A 16,458-nucleotide genomic window follows, 5' to 3' on the forward strand; every position below is an offset into this window, starting at 1 on the left:
AACACAGAATAGCAGAACAAGTGTTATTGCCCCTTGTCTTGCTCAACATTTTTTCCTTCCAAATGTAAGACAGTGTGTAAAAAAGATGTCTATTTGAGAAATGCCCTGTAATTCACATGCAGGTATGGGCAACCCGGAATTCAGAGATGTGCAAATAACCACTGCTTCTGAAACACCTTATCTTGTGCCCATTTTGGAAATACAAAGGTTTCCTGGATAGCTATTTTTCACTCTTTATATTTTACTAAATGAACTGCTGTATACCTGGTATACAATGAAAACCCAATGCAAGATGCAGCTCCTTTATTGGCTATGGGTACCTAGGCCAAGGCTTATCTAAGAGACATGCAGAGCTCATGCAATACCACTGTAGTCACACAGCAAATTTGATTTGCGACTACATACCGATTCGGTATTACAAAGGGGTGTGTCAAGGGCGTCCCTTCCTAATACCGAATCGCAGAGGTACGTATGATTGTTTTGTGACCATGAATGCGGTTGCAAAACAATCGCAATTACCACCAATTTCAAACTGGTGGTCACCTATTCGCAAAGGGGAAAGGGTCCCTGGAGTTTCATACATTCCAATAGCAATTACTTAACTGTGATTCGCAGAACATTGCAATTAGGTAATCGCTATTGTAAAGAATGATACATCTGGCCCAAAGTCCAGAAGTCACATCAGAGTCCAGGAGGAGTAGGAGCTACTACACACACAGCTGTGGACGCAGGAGTTGGTCGACGGAAAGACGAAGACTGTCAGGCACGCAGCCCTGGAGCAGGTGAAGAGTTCCTGGAGGATGCAGTTGATGCCCCACACCGGATGGAAGACTGCATTCGTTCAGTCAGTGGCATGGAGAAGCCACCAACAAGCCTTGGCGAAGGCAGAAGTCGCGGTGAAACAAATGTGGAGCTGCCGGGCAACAGCAAAGTCCAGGAGGACGCAACCAACAATTCAGGGGAGGGGGACGGGGGACCGTCCATGAGGGATCCTCAGCAAGGCAGAGAGTCCACAGAAGAGGCAGCCTCCACAGGAAACCCACTGGATGAGGAACCGGAGTCAGAGGAGCCCACGCAGCATGACTGAAGAAAAGGTCCCACACCACAGGAGAGGCACACAGAGGGCTATGCGTCGCAAGAAGGAGTGCTGGGGCTACATGGAGCCCGAAGATCTCTTGGAACAGTTGCAAATAAGCGGTGGTAGCTGCAAGAGACGTGGTGCACAAGGGTACTGTCCTGCGTGGGAGGGCAAAGGCTAACCTCCACCAAAGTTGGAGGGCTGGCAGAAAGGACTACTCCAGACCAACACCCTTGATGCAGGATCCACACAGGTAAGGATGAGAGGAGATCCACGCCGCCGGTCCTCGTTGTCTGTGGATGCAGGGGAGTGACTCCTTAACCTCAAGGGATTTCTTCTTCCTTCTTGTGCAGATTGAAGACTTTGCCCACAGAGGATGCACAACCAGGGAAATGTTGCAGAAGCTGGAAGGAGCCGTTGAAACAAGATTGCAAGCAGAGTCTTCGTCATGGTTGCAGATTGTCAGTTCCTGTCGCCGTTCCAGTGACTAGAAGCTGACGTAGAGGTTGCAGAGGAGTCCTGCTGGAATCTTGCAAGCCAGATCGGAGGGCACACCCACGAAAGAGACCGTAAATAGCCATGAAAGGTGGTCTCCTGGCTACGTGACCAATCCCCCTATTAGCAGGGGGCTCTGACGTCACCTACCTGGCCACTCAGATGCTCCCAGAGGTCCCTGCCAACCTTGGCTTCAAGATGGCAGAACCCAGGGACCCTCTAGATGAGCTCTGTGCACAACCACTGGAGTGGTGATGGACAGGGGACTGTCATCCCCTTTCCACTGTCAAGTTTCGCGCCAGAGCACTGGCGGTCCCTGAACTGGTGTAGACCGGTTTATGCACGGAGGGCACCAAATGTGCCCTTCAAAGCATACTAGTGGCTTGGGGAGGCTACCCCTCCCAAGCCAGTCACACCTATTTCCAAAGGGAGAGGGTGTTACCCCCCCTCTTCCAAAGGAAATCATTTGTTCTGCCTTACTGGGCTTGAGCTGTTGAAGAAAGCAGGAGGGCAGAATCCTGTCTGAGGGGTGGCAGCAGCTTGGGCTACCCAGAAAACCCTAGAAGGCTGGTAGGAGCAATGCTGGGGGTCCTCTAAGGAGACCCCAGAGTGCATGGAACCATACTTCCAATGCTGGCAACAATATTGGGGTATGATTCTGACAAGTTTGATACCAAACATGCCTAGGTTTGGAGTTAACATTACGTAGCTGGAAGTAGGAAGTACAGGCATAGAATGGCGTTCCCGCACTCACGAAGTCCTTGAAAATGGCACTGGAGTTTGTGCACTAGCAGAGGTGCCCTCACACACAGGTACTTGTACCATGCTCTCTGGGCTAGGAGGGGCAGTCATAGGGGTGACTTACAGTGACCAGGTGCAATGACCTATGGTGAAAAAGGGTGCATGCACCCTTTCACCCAGGCTGCAATGGCAGGCCTGCAGAACACTTCACATGGGGCCCCCATGGGTGGCATAATACATGCCCTGGGTACCATATACTAGGGACTTACATAGGGGCACCAGTATGCCAAATCTGGGGTGAAAATGGTACAAGTTACCAAGTTAGGAGGGAGAGAGCAGAATCACTGGGTCCTGTTTGGCAGGGTCCAAGTGAACACAGTCAAACACACTGACAACAGTCAGAAAATGGGGGCAACCATGCTAAGAAAGAGGGTACTTTCCTACAGCGTGATATAAAATGGATCTCAATTTTACATTGTTAGATGGTCTCTAGTTGGCAGTTGATTTACACCCTGTCCAAGTAGGGACCCCCACTGTAGTCAGGGTAAGGGAGATACCTAGTTCAGATAACCCCTGCTCACCCCCTTGGCAGCTTAGCACGAGCAGTCAGGCTTATCCTACAAGCAATGTGTAAAGCTTTTGCACATCACACAGTAACACAGTGAAAGCACTATAAAAACCACACCAGTTTTAAAAAAAAAATAGCCAATGTTTATGCGTATAAAAGACCAAAACGAGAAAAATCCAACAGACAGTAATAAAGACATTAATTTTGCAAGAATTAACTAAATACAGTTCCTTGAAATCGATAGCTCTATCTGGGACTATCACGGTGTCATGAACAACAAATCCACCAGTTCAGGCCAAACGCGGGGTCGCGGGCCAGCTACAGTGTTGGGAAGACCTGCAAAGAGTACCTTTGAAATGTAGGGTGTTGTGATCCTCGCTTTAGATCCGGAGTGGCGTTGACGTCGAGGCTGGGGTGCAAAGCGGGACGCCGCTACGTACGGGGCCCACTGGCCACGGTGCAGGCAACTGCTCGGTGACAGCATCCTGCGGCGCTGGTGAGACCAGGGCTGCAGTGTAAAGAGGGGCGGTGAGACGTGCAGGTTCTCCAGGTTGCAGTGCAGGCAGCGGCGTGGTCATTCCTGAAGAGCGTTTATCGGTAGGCACAAGGCGGCGCCCACGGGTCATTGTGCAGACAGGGGCATCTGTTGACAATGCTGGAGTCAATGGCATTGGTGGACCAAGGCTGCAGTGGGGGACAGAACAGGGCTTTGTGTACCTGACGAGCGGTTTCCTCATGTCACAGTGCAGGCAGCGGTGTCAGTGTCAGCATAGAACGGCATCATGGGGAATAACAAGGCTCAGTGTTAGCAAGGCTCGGTGTTAGCAAGGCAACGCGGAGTGCAGGCCCAGAGGTCATGGGTCAAGCAGCAGCCTGGTGGCGTTATCAGTGAGACCAGGGTTCCAGAGCAAAGCAGGGCACAGCTCCGTGGGGTGTCAGGTCACGTGCAAGCAGCGGCGCTATTGATGACATCATGGTGTTTTTTCTTCTGTTGCAGCACAAAACACACAGTTGCCAGTGCTATAGGCAGATGAATCTGAAGTCTTTGATATCCCTGAGGCTTCCAACAGGAGGCATGCTCTACTTCAAGCCCTTGGAGAAACTTCACAAGCAAAATACACAATAAAGTCAATTCTTTGTCCTCTTTAAGGAAGAAGCAGCAACTGCAGGCCAACCCAGCAAAGAGGCAGTACTCCTCCTCCAGCTCTTCCACTCTTCTTCTCAGTAGAGGTTCCTCTTGATCCAGAAGTGTTTTAAAAGTCTGGGCTTTTGGGTCCAATACTTACACTCATTTCTGCCTTTGAAGTAGGCAAACTTCAAAGGAAATTCTCTGTTGTTTACAAGATCCTGCATTGCACAGGGTTGGCCCTAGACACACCCATCCCACTCTAGCCCAGGAGACTCATCAGGATATGCAGGACAAACCTCAGCTCCCTTTGTGTCACTGTCTAGAGGGAATTCACAATTCTTCTTAAGAGTGGGTTTTTCAAACAGACAATCTAAAAACAACTCTACAAAAAGATGTATATTTAAATTGTGGGTTCAGAGACCCCAAACTCCACATCTATCTGCTCTCAATGGGAAACTACACTTAAGATATTTAAAGGCAGTCCTCTTGCTAACCTGTTGGAGACATAGGTCTTGCAATAGTCAAAAACACATTTGGCGGATTTTCACTATCAGGACATGTAAAACACAGCAGTACATGTCCTACCTTTTAGATACACTGCACCCTGCCCCTGGGGCTACCTAGGGCTAACTTACATGTAGAGAAAGGGGAGGTTTAGGCCTGGCAAGTGGGTACAGTTGCCAGGTTGAATTGGCAGTGCAATACTGCTGACACTTCAGTGGCAGGTCTGAGACACGTTTACAGGGCTACTCATGTGGGTGGCACAATCAGTGCTACAGGCCCAATAACAGCATTTGATTTACAGACCCTGGGCATCTCTGGTGCACATCACTAGAGACTTGCCAGTAAATCAAATATGCCAATCATGGATAAACCAATCATCAATACAATTTACATAGGGAGCACTTGCACTTTAGCACTAATTAGCAATGGTAAAGTGTGCAGAGACAATAAGCCAGCAAAAACAGAGTCCAGAATACCATTAAAACATGAGGCCAGAAGGCAAAAAGACAGTGGGGAAACATGCCAAAGATGCCAGGTCTAACATATATGATCATCAAGTTTGTACAAGAAATTAGAGCAGCAACAATACTGATTAATCTTGTATACAAGCACAGGCAACCTACTCCAGTTCCACTAACTCGATATCTAGGGGACACAAGGAGGGCACCAATCCCCTGATTATCTAATATAACAACAGTTAGTAAGTAATCAGTCCTGTCTGATGTCACATAGGCAATTAGAATCCTCCATGAAATATTCCAGCAGAAATGCGATGAGTTTAATAGTCATGAGTTCTATGGTCGACGTTTTGGTCTCCCGCGGCTCAAACAGTCCCTGAGACCATCCTCAGGACAACGTGTCATGAAGAAATTAAGTGCAACAATTGTTGCTCTACAACATAATAAATAAATACCTTATATTACCAAACCAATATCTGCATGGAAAAACAAACCAAAACACACCACACATAAAACATGGCTCACCCTCTCACAATATACACCACATACAGTCACATAAAGCCATTTCATGCAAACGTGAGCCGAACCGTACACTCATGCCTATAACGAGACCTCACCTACATTAGTAGGAGTGACCAATCTCACCACTAATACCGATGCCAGTGCTGCTGAATGGAAAATCCTCCTCCTCAGCTCAACATAATATTTAGATATGCCATAATAAAAACACCACGAGGGACATGTGGGGAGGGGGGGGGGGGGGAGTGCTTACCCCTGTGTTCTATCATATGCTCCTGGAGTTGGATGGTGTTGGCTTTGGTTGATGACTGATTTCATTCACAGGTGACTACATGTGGTGTATATTGTGGGCAGGCGATCCACGTTTATGTATGGCGTGTTTTGGTTTGTTTTTACATGTATATATTGGTTTATTGATAAGTTATTTATTATGTTGTAGAACAACAATAGTTATAATTAATTGTGTCATGACACGTTGTCCTGGGGATGGTCTCCGGGACTGTCTGAGCTGCAGTAGAACAAAACATTGACCATAGACCCTTATGATGAAACTCATCACATTTCTGCTGGAATATTTCATGAAGGATTCTGATTGCCTGTGTGGCATCAGATAGGACTGATTAAATACTAACAGTTGTTTGTATTAGATAGTCAGGGGGTTGGTACCCTCCTCATGTCCCTTACATGTGGAGTTAGTGGGAATGGAGTAGGTTATATGGGCTTGTGTGCATGATTAATCAGCATTGTTGCTGCTGCTCTAATTTGTTGTATAAATGACTTCTATTTTATATCACGCTGTATGTGGATTTATTCAAACATAGAATTGGTCCATGCTTGGACTAGAACATTAACTATTGATATTCATCTATATTAAGTTAATTATCAATATGAGTCCTCCTTGAACATTTATTGTATTAGAATTCCAAGTACCGAGTTCTTGGGGGAATATTGGGTTACCCTGTCTATTATGGCAATATATGCAGCACCTTATGCTTGGGAGTGATTGTTTGATTATTGACATTTTCAATGTCTACTTTCCTCCTGATAAAAACAATGGTTAGTGCTAATTCTAAGAGACTTAGGGCTACATGTATGAAGGAAATGATTTGCGACTCGCAATTTGCGAGTTGCAAAACCGTATGTTGAACAGTGTCAATGACACTGTTTGCAATTCGCAAGGGGGTCGCAAATGCCATACCTCATGAATATTCATGAGTAGGTCGCAATTTACGACCCCCCTTGGGAATGGCCGCCCTCACAGGGATGGTGGCCTGCTGGAGACAGCAGAACACCATGTCTGTGACTAATCTTAAATAAATAAGTTTTTTTTAAATGCAGCCCGTTTTCCTTAAAGAAAAACGAGATGCATTTCAAAAACAAAAATTGAAACGTTTGTTTCATTTTTTCCAGAGCAGGCAGTGGTCCGTAGGACCATTACCTGCTCTGAAAAAATGTTTTTTACTGCCATTCATAAAGGGGAAGGGGTCCCATGGGGACCCCTTCCCGATTGCGAATGGGTTAGCACCAGTGAGACACTGGTGCTAACTTTAATTGTTTTGCGACCGCATTCGCGGTTACAAAACAATCATACGTGGGACTGCGACTCGCAATTAGGAAGGGAGCACCCCTTCCTAATTGCGACTCGCAATCCCTTTTATGATTCGGTAAATTGTTTACCGAATCGCAAAAATGGGTTTGAACATACCAAAGTGCATTTTGCACGTCCCAAACGGCCCGATTCGCTGTGTGCGATGTGCAAATTGCTACGTACATGTAGTCCTTAGAATCACAAATTATTCAAACAAATAGTTAAAAAAAGGCTGGATCAAAAAGAAAAAAGAAAATAATACTAGTATGTAGAGACTTTAACACCAAATCACACACTTCAAAGATCGAGCCAGACATTACTGAGGAGGAAAATGTCCCACAGTGCTAATCAGACAATTTCATGTGTACTAAGGAACCACATCTACTGGTTTTAAGAATGCGGTCTCCACACATTAAATGGACAAACTATATCAGATATTTCAACAAAGAAAACATATAGAGTCAATAATTGTGCCAGCCTGAATGGCTAGATCCTAATTGTTTCTTGTCCTCAATATGTAAGTATAAAGACAAATCGAAAGAAGCCATAACCCGCTAATTGCAGTAGACTATGCAGGGCCTTAAATTACTTAAATTCCCACAGTTTAAGTAAGAGCATAATCTGCCGTTATTTAAAATGGTAACAAAGTCTTGCCAGAGAGAACTAAATGGCAACCAATTGTTCTATTTTAGTCACTGAGAACCACATAGTAGATTAGGTATTTAAGAAAATTTATGAAGTGGGTGTTAACCAAGGACAAACAAATCAGGAATGGAAAAACAAACATGTAATATTTGAGCGCATATCATGTTTGTTTCTTTAATTAAGACTGAATGATACGGTAGATAGAAAATCTCTAAAAAAACTATCTGAATACACTTGAATGTCATGTTGACGAATGGTTGAACGAAAAACGGACACAGAGGAAAGTGTTGAAAAGATTTCAATTAAATATGATGGAAGAGGAGACCTTAAGAAAGTTAATTAAAGGATACAAGTTATTAACCATGCTCGAAAAGAGATAGTTCCAACAAAAAGCTCAGGCTTGATTACTTTCGCTATGAAAACTAAGCTCTAAGATCTCCAACAAAAATATGGGACCTTGTAAGAAGGGGTTGGGAGGTACCACCCACAAACCGGGACACAGTGAATGGTCCCAATCAATGGCTTAGAAAATATTTCTACACTATATCAAGGCACTACTACTATTTCTGAGCCAGAAGCTAAAAAAAATACCCTGAATAACGGCTCCTTTAAGTGCAATTGTGGCGTTGGAATTTACTGAAAAAGAAATAACCTGAACCGAACACTTTTAAACTAACATTTCAATTTAGGGCTCACTTTTAAAATCTTTCAACGTGACCTTGAAACTCTGAAAGGTCCGTACCTCATGACATCAGTGATCATAATTCCTATTTTAAATAAAGGACTTGTCTCGGTCCTGGGGAACTATCACCCAATCTTGTTACTTGATGGGGGTGTCGGTAGAAACAAATATGGGGGAAACTTCTTAACTATATCCAAGACTGAGTCTGAAGTGATCAGATTGTCTTGAATCTCCAAGCAGGTTTCCAAAAAGAAGTGGGGATCATAGACCAATCTATTAGACTCTAGGTCACATGAAGTAAATATACAAAGTAGGAGAAATCCACCTTATACCCGGTATTTATAGACCTGCAAAAAGCATTTGACGCAATTGAAAGACATTTTTCATATACCTGGAGGGATCAGGGGAAACAAAAATCTTCTGCTAACATTACAGCAGCTCCATTACAAGACTACTTCCAGGGTCGGAAATGGATCAAAGTGAGAATATAGGCCTTACCAATACAACTCAGAGTCTCTCAGGGCTGTCTATTAGCACCAACGTTATTCAACTTGTATAAAACTGACACTTGAAGGTTTGGCCTTCATATTAACCTGAATGTCCCAATAATGGAAGGTGAGGAAGTTCCACTCCTCCTCTTTGCCGGCACCGTTTAACAGCTGGCACGAAGCAAACTGACCACGAGTCGTAGGTTGAGAGGTTCTGAACATTTTGCAACATTTAAAAAAAAAAAAAAAAAAAAAAACCTTACCATCAATGTCAACAAAAATGTAAGGTGCCGAACCCGAAATTTACCCTAACCAGAACACTTCATTTTTATTTGGAAGACGCCTATGCTTTTGATTATTTGGGCCTCTGATTCTATCACAAAGGGTCCTGTGTGAAGCATATAGGGACATGGGTGATTAAAGGAGCCAGAACACAGGGGCCGACCTTAACTGTATGATTACAAGATGAAAGTAGTGGCTGCAACTATGTACGGAACTAAACTGAGGGGCTACAGACAGGAAACATAGCTACCACCGGCTTTTTCCCCACGTGTGCTGTGCCTAGGCCCAGGCATGCTGATGGAAGCATTAAGATGAGAGCTGGGTATAACCAGCAGTGAGACACACAATTCATCCAGAATCTATACTCTACTGGGCCGGACTACGGACAAACAGCGCAGCACAATCCTATCTCAAAGCCACTGCTTGATGTTCGAGCAAATAAAGATTCTAAAAATAGAATAAATGCACCATATTAAACAAACTTTGAAGGAAACTGGCTGCGGAGAATACCAGGGTGGCCCGAGTCTAATGAACAAATCTAATTTTTCAACAACCAAAACATCGTCCTCGAGAATTTTTGAATCCTATGCGGAACAACTAGAACAAGAGCTAAAGAGAAGTCTTAACATTGGCTACGGATGAGTAATTCTACCCGTTTTATCAACTGTAAAAAAACGGTCCATCAACAAGGACTTTCCAGAACATTGTTAAATGCGAATTAGGTGCCCAAGCGACACTGATACATTTCATGCTGCTTTGCACTAACAGTCTGTCTGTAAGGAATAAAGATCCTCCATGACTTATATTGGAACTGTAACTCTACAGCAGAAGCATGCTCTGAAACGCTATATGCAAAGTAAGAAAGATGCTCAGGCCTCACCTCATAATGGATAACAGATTATCTCCTGATATACAATTTGTATGAGATTATGAAGATGTTTCGCCTACGTAAATAACCTTGAACCACCAGGGCAGTAAGATGATGGGGAACCGCTTCATCGCTTCCAAATGTATACTTATTATTGATGTCTGTGAGCAATTTGCAGGGGCCTCTGTAAGGTTAAAGGTCTTCACTCAGAGAGCCTAGTAGCTAGATCAGAGATTTGTGCCAAACCCGATCCTCTTTCTTTCTGTCCCAGGACCCAAAATGATGCGCAGCGTGTGGTAGTTATCCCGATAATCAAAATAATTCTAAAATGCACACTATCCAAGTTATTGCACACAAACATACAAGAGTGTAACTTGGAGCCGCGGAAGTCTCTGGAACCGCACTGACCTGGTGGGTAATAGCGTAGCAAGAACCGCTTGAGTTTCATCTTCCCGCAGTAATACGCTGACCAACCGTAACCACGGAAACCAACAAACACAAACGGCGAAACAACGCGCAGAAGCGAAAGTAATGCTTAGCTCCGCCCGTTCCATTCATTTTATTTCGAAAACAAGAAAGGGACGTCTGTGTCACCTGACGGCTGACGTATTGAAAATAGGTCACGTACGGAAACGCTTCTCACTATGCTGTTTGCAAGTGAGTTAGATGTTTATTAGCAAGACTACACCTTCCTATGCAGCGTTTTGTGAGTCATATTTTACACAGTTCCTAAAATGTTGCTAATGTAATATTTTTTATTAATGCTATTTGAGTAAAGTAATAATACACACACTCTAAATAACTTTGTGTATTGAAATATTATTGTTGCGAATGATTTCATATCAAATTTTCTCTTAAATTCTATGAAGACATTTAATTTGTCCAAGCACCCAACAAGACTTCCACTTTACGCTGTTACTGGGCGTGTTTTTCTCGTTGAAGTACTCCTGGTTTCTTTTTCATCATTTCCTGTTTGAAGGTGCGGGAACAAGGAGTCTATGTCCGGACAGAATGCTTAGTTTATGCTTCTCTTTCTTCGCTCTTCATTTGCCATTTTTTCACAGCAGCCAATCACATCAAACATATTAACAATAAAACTACATTTCCCATCACTATTGTATGTCGTAATGTTCAATGCACTAATCACCAGGAACTAGTCCCATAAGTAGCTCTGACACCATCATATTAGCGTTTTTTTCTTTTTGGGTAAACATTCCAACATTTTAGTACAGGATGTGGGAGATTTTGTAAAATAAAAAAAAATGGAGGAAATTTAGTTTCCCCGTTGACTTCTACTGCAGTTGATGGAATTTCAGGAGGGAGACAGCTAAATTAACAGCAATTTTTAGCTTTAAAAATCGTGCGGTTCCTTCTTGAATCGGGCCCACAGCCATCTATGTTGCTGTTGCCTCTAGTGATAAGTACTTTTCCATTCCATTATTTTCACACATGACTTCTTAATTCCTGGCTACCGTTTTGGTCTGTACCCATATTACCATCCCAGTATAAATTCTATTTCAGGACCAGAGGCTCAGATTTTATTACAAGACCGGAGGCTCATATTATGCAGTCTTTTCTTGCTTTAATTTTCAACAGCAGCCAAGAAGAAAAACTACATTTCCCAACAAAAGAACTACAAAGTGACATCATACAGGAAACCATCCAATAGGACATTGTATACCACTATTAGTATCCTGACTGCGAACAACAAGTCCTCTTTTCTTGCTGCTCGCAGTCAAGATAAGTACCATTATTCGTTCGTCCTTCATAAAAATGTTTGCATGTATTGTTTATTAATTAGGTATTTTATTTTGCATGTCTGTGTTTAGGACACACTTTGTTTGCTGCGCGCACCGTCTATTTTCTTAGTTTTATTTCTCTTTGCCAGCGCGTCTCATAACGGTCGTTTTCCACCGTTATAGACCCGCGTATACGCGCGCGCAGCCGGCGTGTCATCCGTCTTCCATATGACAGCCGGCTGCATTCCTCACTTTCTTCGGCTCGCGTCTTTTCCAGACGTGTTTCTTTGTTTGTTCCGAGCGCGTCTATTAGCGTTTTTTTCTTCACCGTTATAGACGCGCGTGTCCTGCATTCCTCAGATGCTTTACCTCGCGTCTTTCTCCAGACGCGTTTATTTGGTGATGTAGAGCGCGCAGTTTATCGCGCATCAATTAAAAATCTTTTTTCTTACGGGCGCCTGAGGAAAAGCCCCTTCTTTCTGCCCTCGCCTAATTTTTAATAAGGATTTCTCTTTGCCCTCAATTTTCTCCAAATTTCGTTTTTTCTATATATTTTAAGTGCTCTTCATAATGGCTGAAGAGGAAGACTCCCAATTTCTTCTAGAATCCCTGAAGTCCTTTATTACAGATTCTGTTCAAAAGGCAGTTTCTGTTTCTATGCTGGACGTATCAAAGAACTTAGAAGCCTCTCTCTCCAAGATTATTTCTGCTTCTTATATGCCTTCTACGAAAGGCAAGAAACGTGTGGTTTCCCTTCCGGGACCCTCAAAAGACGTTTCTGCTGGTCCTTCCAGCCGAGAGGTATCCAAATCGGGACCTCCTCTTTCTCCGCTCCACATTACTCATGTAAGAGACACTGATGATGACGATGATGACTCTCCCAGTCATACAGATGATATGGACGGATCTTCGGATCCTGTTTGTTATGGGCCTCCGGAGAAAAGGCGTAGAATTTCTCCCAGTGACGGTGGTGACGTTCACCCGGTGTCTCAGATTTTGGTGGACCATTCTGGTGAACCCTTGTTTGATCCTTCCCTAATGGTTCATCCAAACTCAAAAGAATGGTATCCTGCTGACCACGTTGCAGACTATGTTTCCTTTTTCCTATGCCATTCTTTAGACAAAGTTACTAGCAACAAGCCTAAATCCGAATGTCCCCGTCCCTCCTTGCCTGATAATATCACTGCTACACCGACGATTGACTCTAACATGCTCATGTTTTTCACTAAATTTGGCAAAGACCCTAAAAAAGGTGTTGATAGAGCTTGGTCAGGCTGCCAGGATAAACTTTTGGATTTGGTGGGTCCTCTCACCAGGATTTTTGATATGGCGGAAGAAGCCAAGATGGATAATACTCCAATTGATCCTGTGGTCCTTTCTAACTGGGCGCAACGCGCCATCTGTATGCTGGGCAATGCAAACTCCCAATTGTCCATCGAACGAAGGAAAAGTCTCCTGCTCAAGATTGACCCTAAACTGACTTCCTTGGCCTCTAAAGATGAGGATCCTTCAGCTAAAGGCCTATTATTTGGAGACTCCTTTATTAAGGAACTGGGCAAATATGTCTCCACCTTTGCCTCCCTTGACAAGGCTCAGGTTTCTATTAAAAATATTTTTTCATCTCTGGTTTTTGGCAGGGCTGGCAAAGGCAGGAGTCACTTTGAGGGCCGTTCCCTCAGAGGTCAGTATGCCAATCGAGACTCCTATAATCAACAAACCCAGCTTGACACCTACTCAGGATACAAGCCACGTTTCTACCCCCGCTGCCCAAGAGGCTATCCTCAGAGAGGCTACATCAGTAAAGGAGAACAAGTCTCCGGTAAGTGTTTCCAATTCTGGCCTTCCTCCAGTAGGAGGCAGACTAGCTCTTTTTCTAGACTCATGGCGTTTTCTCACCTCAGATCCCTGGATAATTCAATCCATTCAAGGTTACCTCTTAGAGTTTTATCAACCCCCAACTCAGTCCCTCTTTCTTCTTCCCCTGGTGTTTTCTCAAGATCAAAATCAACTGCTCCACAACGAGATTCAATCTCTCCTCGCCAAACAGGCCATAGAGCCAGTTCTATTCGACGCTTCAGGTTTTCTCAGCACCATTTTCCTGGTACAAAAGAAAAATCAGAAGTTTCGACTAGTTCTAAACTTAACAAATTTCAACAATTTTGTGGTTTACCGACACTTCAAGATGGAGCCCATTCTTCATCTCAGAGATATATTACTTCAAGGCGACTGGTTGGTCAGACTGGACCTTCAGGATGCTTACCTCATGGTCCCAATTCACCCATCACACAGAAAATTTCTTCAATTCCAATGGCACAACTCTTTCTACCAATTCAAAGTTCTTCCTTTCAGGCTCTCTTCGGCCCCTTGGTGTTTCACCAAGATTCTCAAACCTGTTGCGGCCTTTCTCCGCTCTCACGGTGTTCGTCTGATTCTTTATCTAGACGATTTTCTCTTGATGGCACAAGACAAACGCCTTCTCCTAGTTCACCTACAGTTCTGTCAAGATCTTCTTCTCAAATTGGGTTTCCTTATCAATTTTCAGAAATCAGCCTTGGTTCCAACTCAAAAGTTGGAATTTCTTGGTTTTCTCATAGACACTACTCGTTCAATTCTTCAACTTCCCCAGCACAAGGTCTCCTTAATCAAAAAAGAGATTCGTCAATCCCTCTCCCTTCCTCACATCTCCCTTAGAACTCTGGCTCGTTTAGTGGGACTCCTCACCTCCTCTATCCAAGCCATTTTCCCGTGTCCGCTACATTACCACGCCCTTCAACGGTTGAAGATCCGCCATCTTCACAAGGGTCTGGCCTATTCCGATCCTTTGGTTCTGGACTCCAAGTCCAAAGAAGAGCTTCTATGGTGGTTGACTCACCTAGACGCCTGGAACAGAGGAACTATTTTCTCTGCCGCCCCAGATCTTGTGCTAGAGTCCGATGCAAGTCAGACAGGTTGGGACGCAAGATGTGGTCAGTTCTCGACTGGAGGCGCATGGTCTCTGAAGGAGTCATTCTTGCACATAAACAGTTTAGAGATGCTTGCAGGTTCCTTTGCCATCCGCTCCTTTACAAAGGACAAAGTAAGCTGCACCATTCTTCTCAGAATGGACAACCTAACCGCTGTCAGATATATCAACCATCTAGGGGGCACCAGGTCCAAGATCCTGTCTACCCTGGCAAAGCATCTTTGGGAATATTGTCTCTCTCGACAAATCCCGGTCAGAGCGGTTTACCTGACGGGCACTCTGAATACAGTTGCGGATTGGTATTCCAGACATCTTCACGACTCCAGCGACTGGCAGTTGCACCCTTCAATATTCAATCATCTTACTTCCCTCTTTGGCGTAATGTCCATAGACCTTTTTGCCTCTCGCCTCAATTCTCACCTTCCTTCCTTTTTCAGTTGGAGACCGGATCCCCAGGCTCTCGCCACAGACGCTTTCCTTCAGATCTGGCCATTGTCCGTTCTTTACGCTTTTCCTCCCTTCCTTCTCATCCCTCGAGTCCTTGCACATGTACGCAGACACCAATCCATACTGGTTCTAATAACCCCATTTTGGCAGGCTCAACCTTGGGTTTCAACCTTATTGGAATTAACAACCGACCGTCCTGTATGGCTTCCTCACTTTCCCGACCTCCTCTTAGATCCTCAAGGTCGGCAACATCACCTAGTTCTCAACAAGTCCTTGTTTCTCATTGCTTGGAAGATTTCGGGTCATCCTGGAGAACCCCAGGAATTTCAGAGGATGCTCTCAGACTCATCCAACAGGCCAGGGCCCCTGGTACCTCAAAGGCTTACAAATCCGCATGGGCCATTTGGTAAAGCTGGTGTTTGGACAGGAATTCAGATCCCTTTTCAGCTGATGTAGTGTTGGATGTGAATTTCCTGGCTTCCTTAGCCTTCCAGGGTAAGGCTTATCGCACTATCAACACTTACAGGTCTGCCATTTCCGCTGAACATTATAGAGTTAACAGCAGACCAATTGGTGAACATCCTCTCATCTGTCAACTTTTAAAGGGAGTAAGATGTGTTTTTCCTTCAGCTCCTAAATATAATGCTATGTGGGATGTCAATCTAGTGTTGAAATTTATTACAGCTTGGCCAGATAATGAATTTCTTTCCCTTAAGCAACTTTCTGCAAAATTAACTATGCTTTTGTGTCTAATTTCACTTAAACATGTTTCGGATGTTAAAGCCCTGGATATTACCTCCTTTTTCTTCTCTCCTCTTGGTGTTTCTTTTCAGGTCAGAAGACGTACTAAAACTAATTTGGCAACGGTTAACTATCCATTTTTTCCCTCTCAACCCAAGTTGTGTGTTGGTAATTGTCTTAAAGCTTATGTGACTCGTACTGCAGATTTGAGGTCATCCTCTTCCTCCCAATTGCTTATTTCCTTCCAGAAACCCCATAAACCTGTCTCTGCTCCTACGGCTTCTCTGGCTTTTTGGGCGGGATCCTCTTTACAGGATATCCACAAATCTGCAGACTGGTTGAATGAAAGTACCTTTAGAACCTTTTACTGTAAACCAATTTCTAATGTTTCGAATTCTGTTATTGCTATGCTTTAAACATGCATAATATGAGCCTCCGGTCTTGTAATATAATTGAGATTTTCCTACCCTTGGTGTCTGAAAGGCTAGATTTTATTAAATACACGGAGGCGAGTATTATCCCAC

General features: G+C 44.1%; 1 protein-coding gene across 1 annotated transcript in view; it reads right to left on the reverse strand.

The window, feature by feature from the left end:
* DAW1 (dynein assembly factor with WD repeats 1) overlaps positions 1-10,608 on the reverse strand; it is a 190,905-nt gene extending 180,297 nt beyond the window's left edge. The window contains exon 1 of the mRNA XM_069213859.1: positions 10,454-10,608. Within this exon, the coding sequence (XP_069069960.1) occupies positions 10,454-10,493 (40 nt within the window). The 5' untranslated portion in view covers positions 10,494-10,608. The remainder of the gene's footprint in view (positions 1-10,453) is intronic.
* Between the last annotated feature and the right edge of the window lie 5,850 nt (positions 10,609-16,458).

The sequence above is a fragment of the Pleurodeles waltl genome, chromosome 11, assembly GCF_031143425.1.
Source record: "Pleurodeles waltl isolate 20211129_DDA chromosome 11, aPleWal1.hap1.20221129, whole genome shotgun sequence".
Classification (NCBI taxonomy): Eukaryota; Metazoa; Chordata; class Amphibia; order Caudata; family Salamandridae; genus Pleurodeles; species Pleurodeles waltl.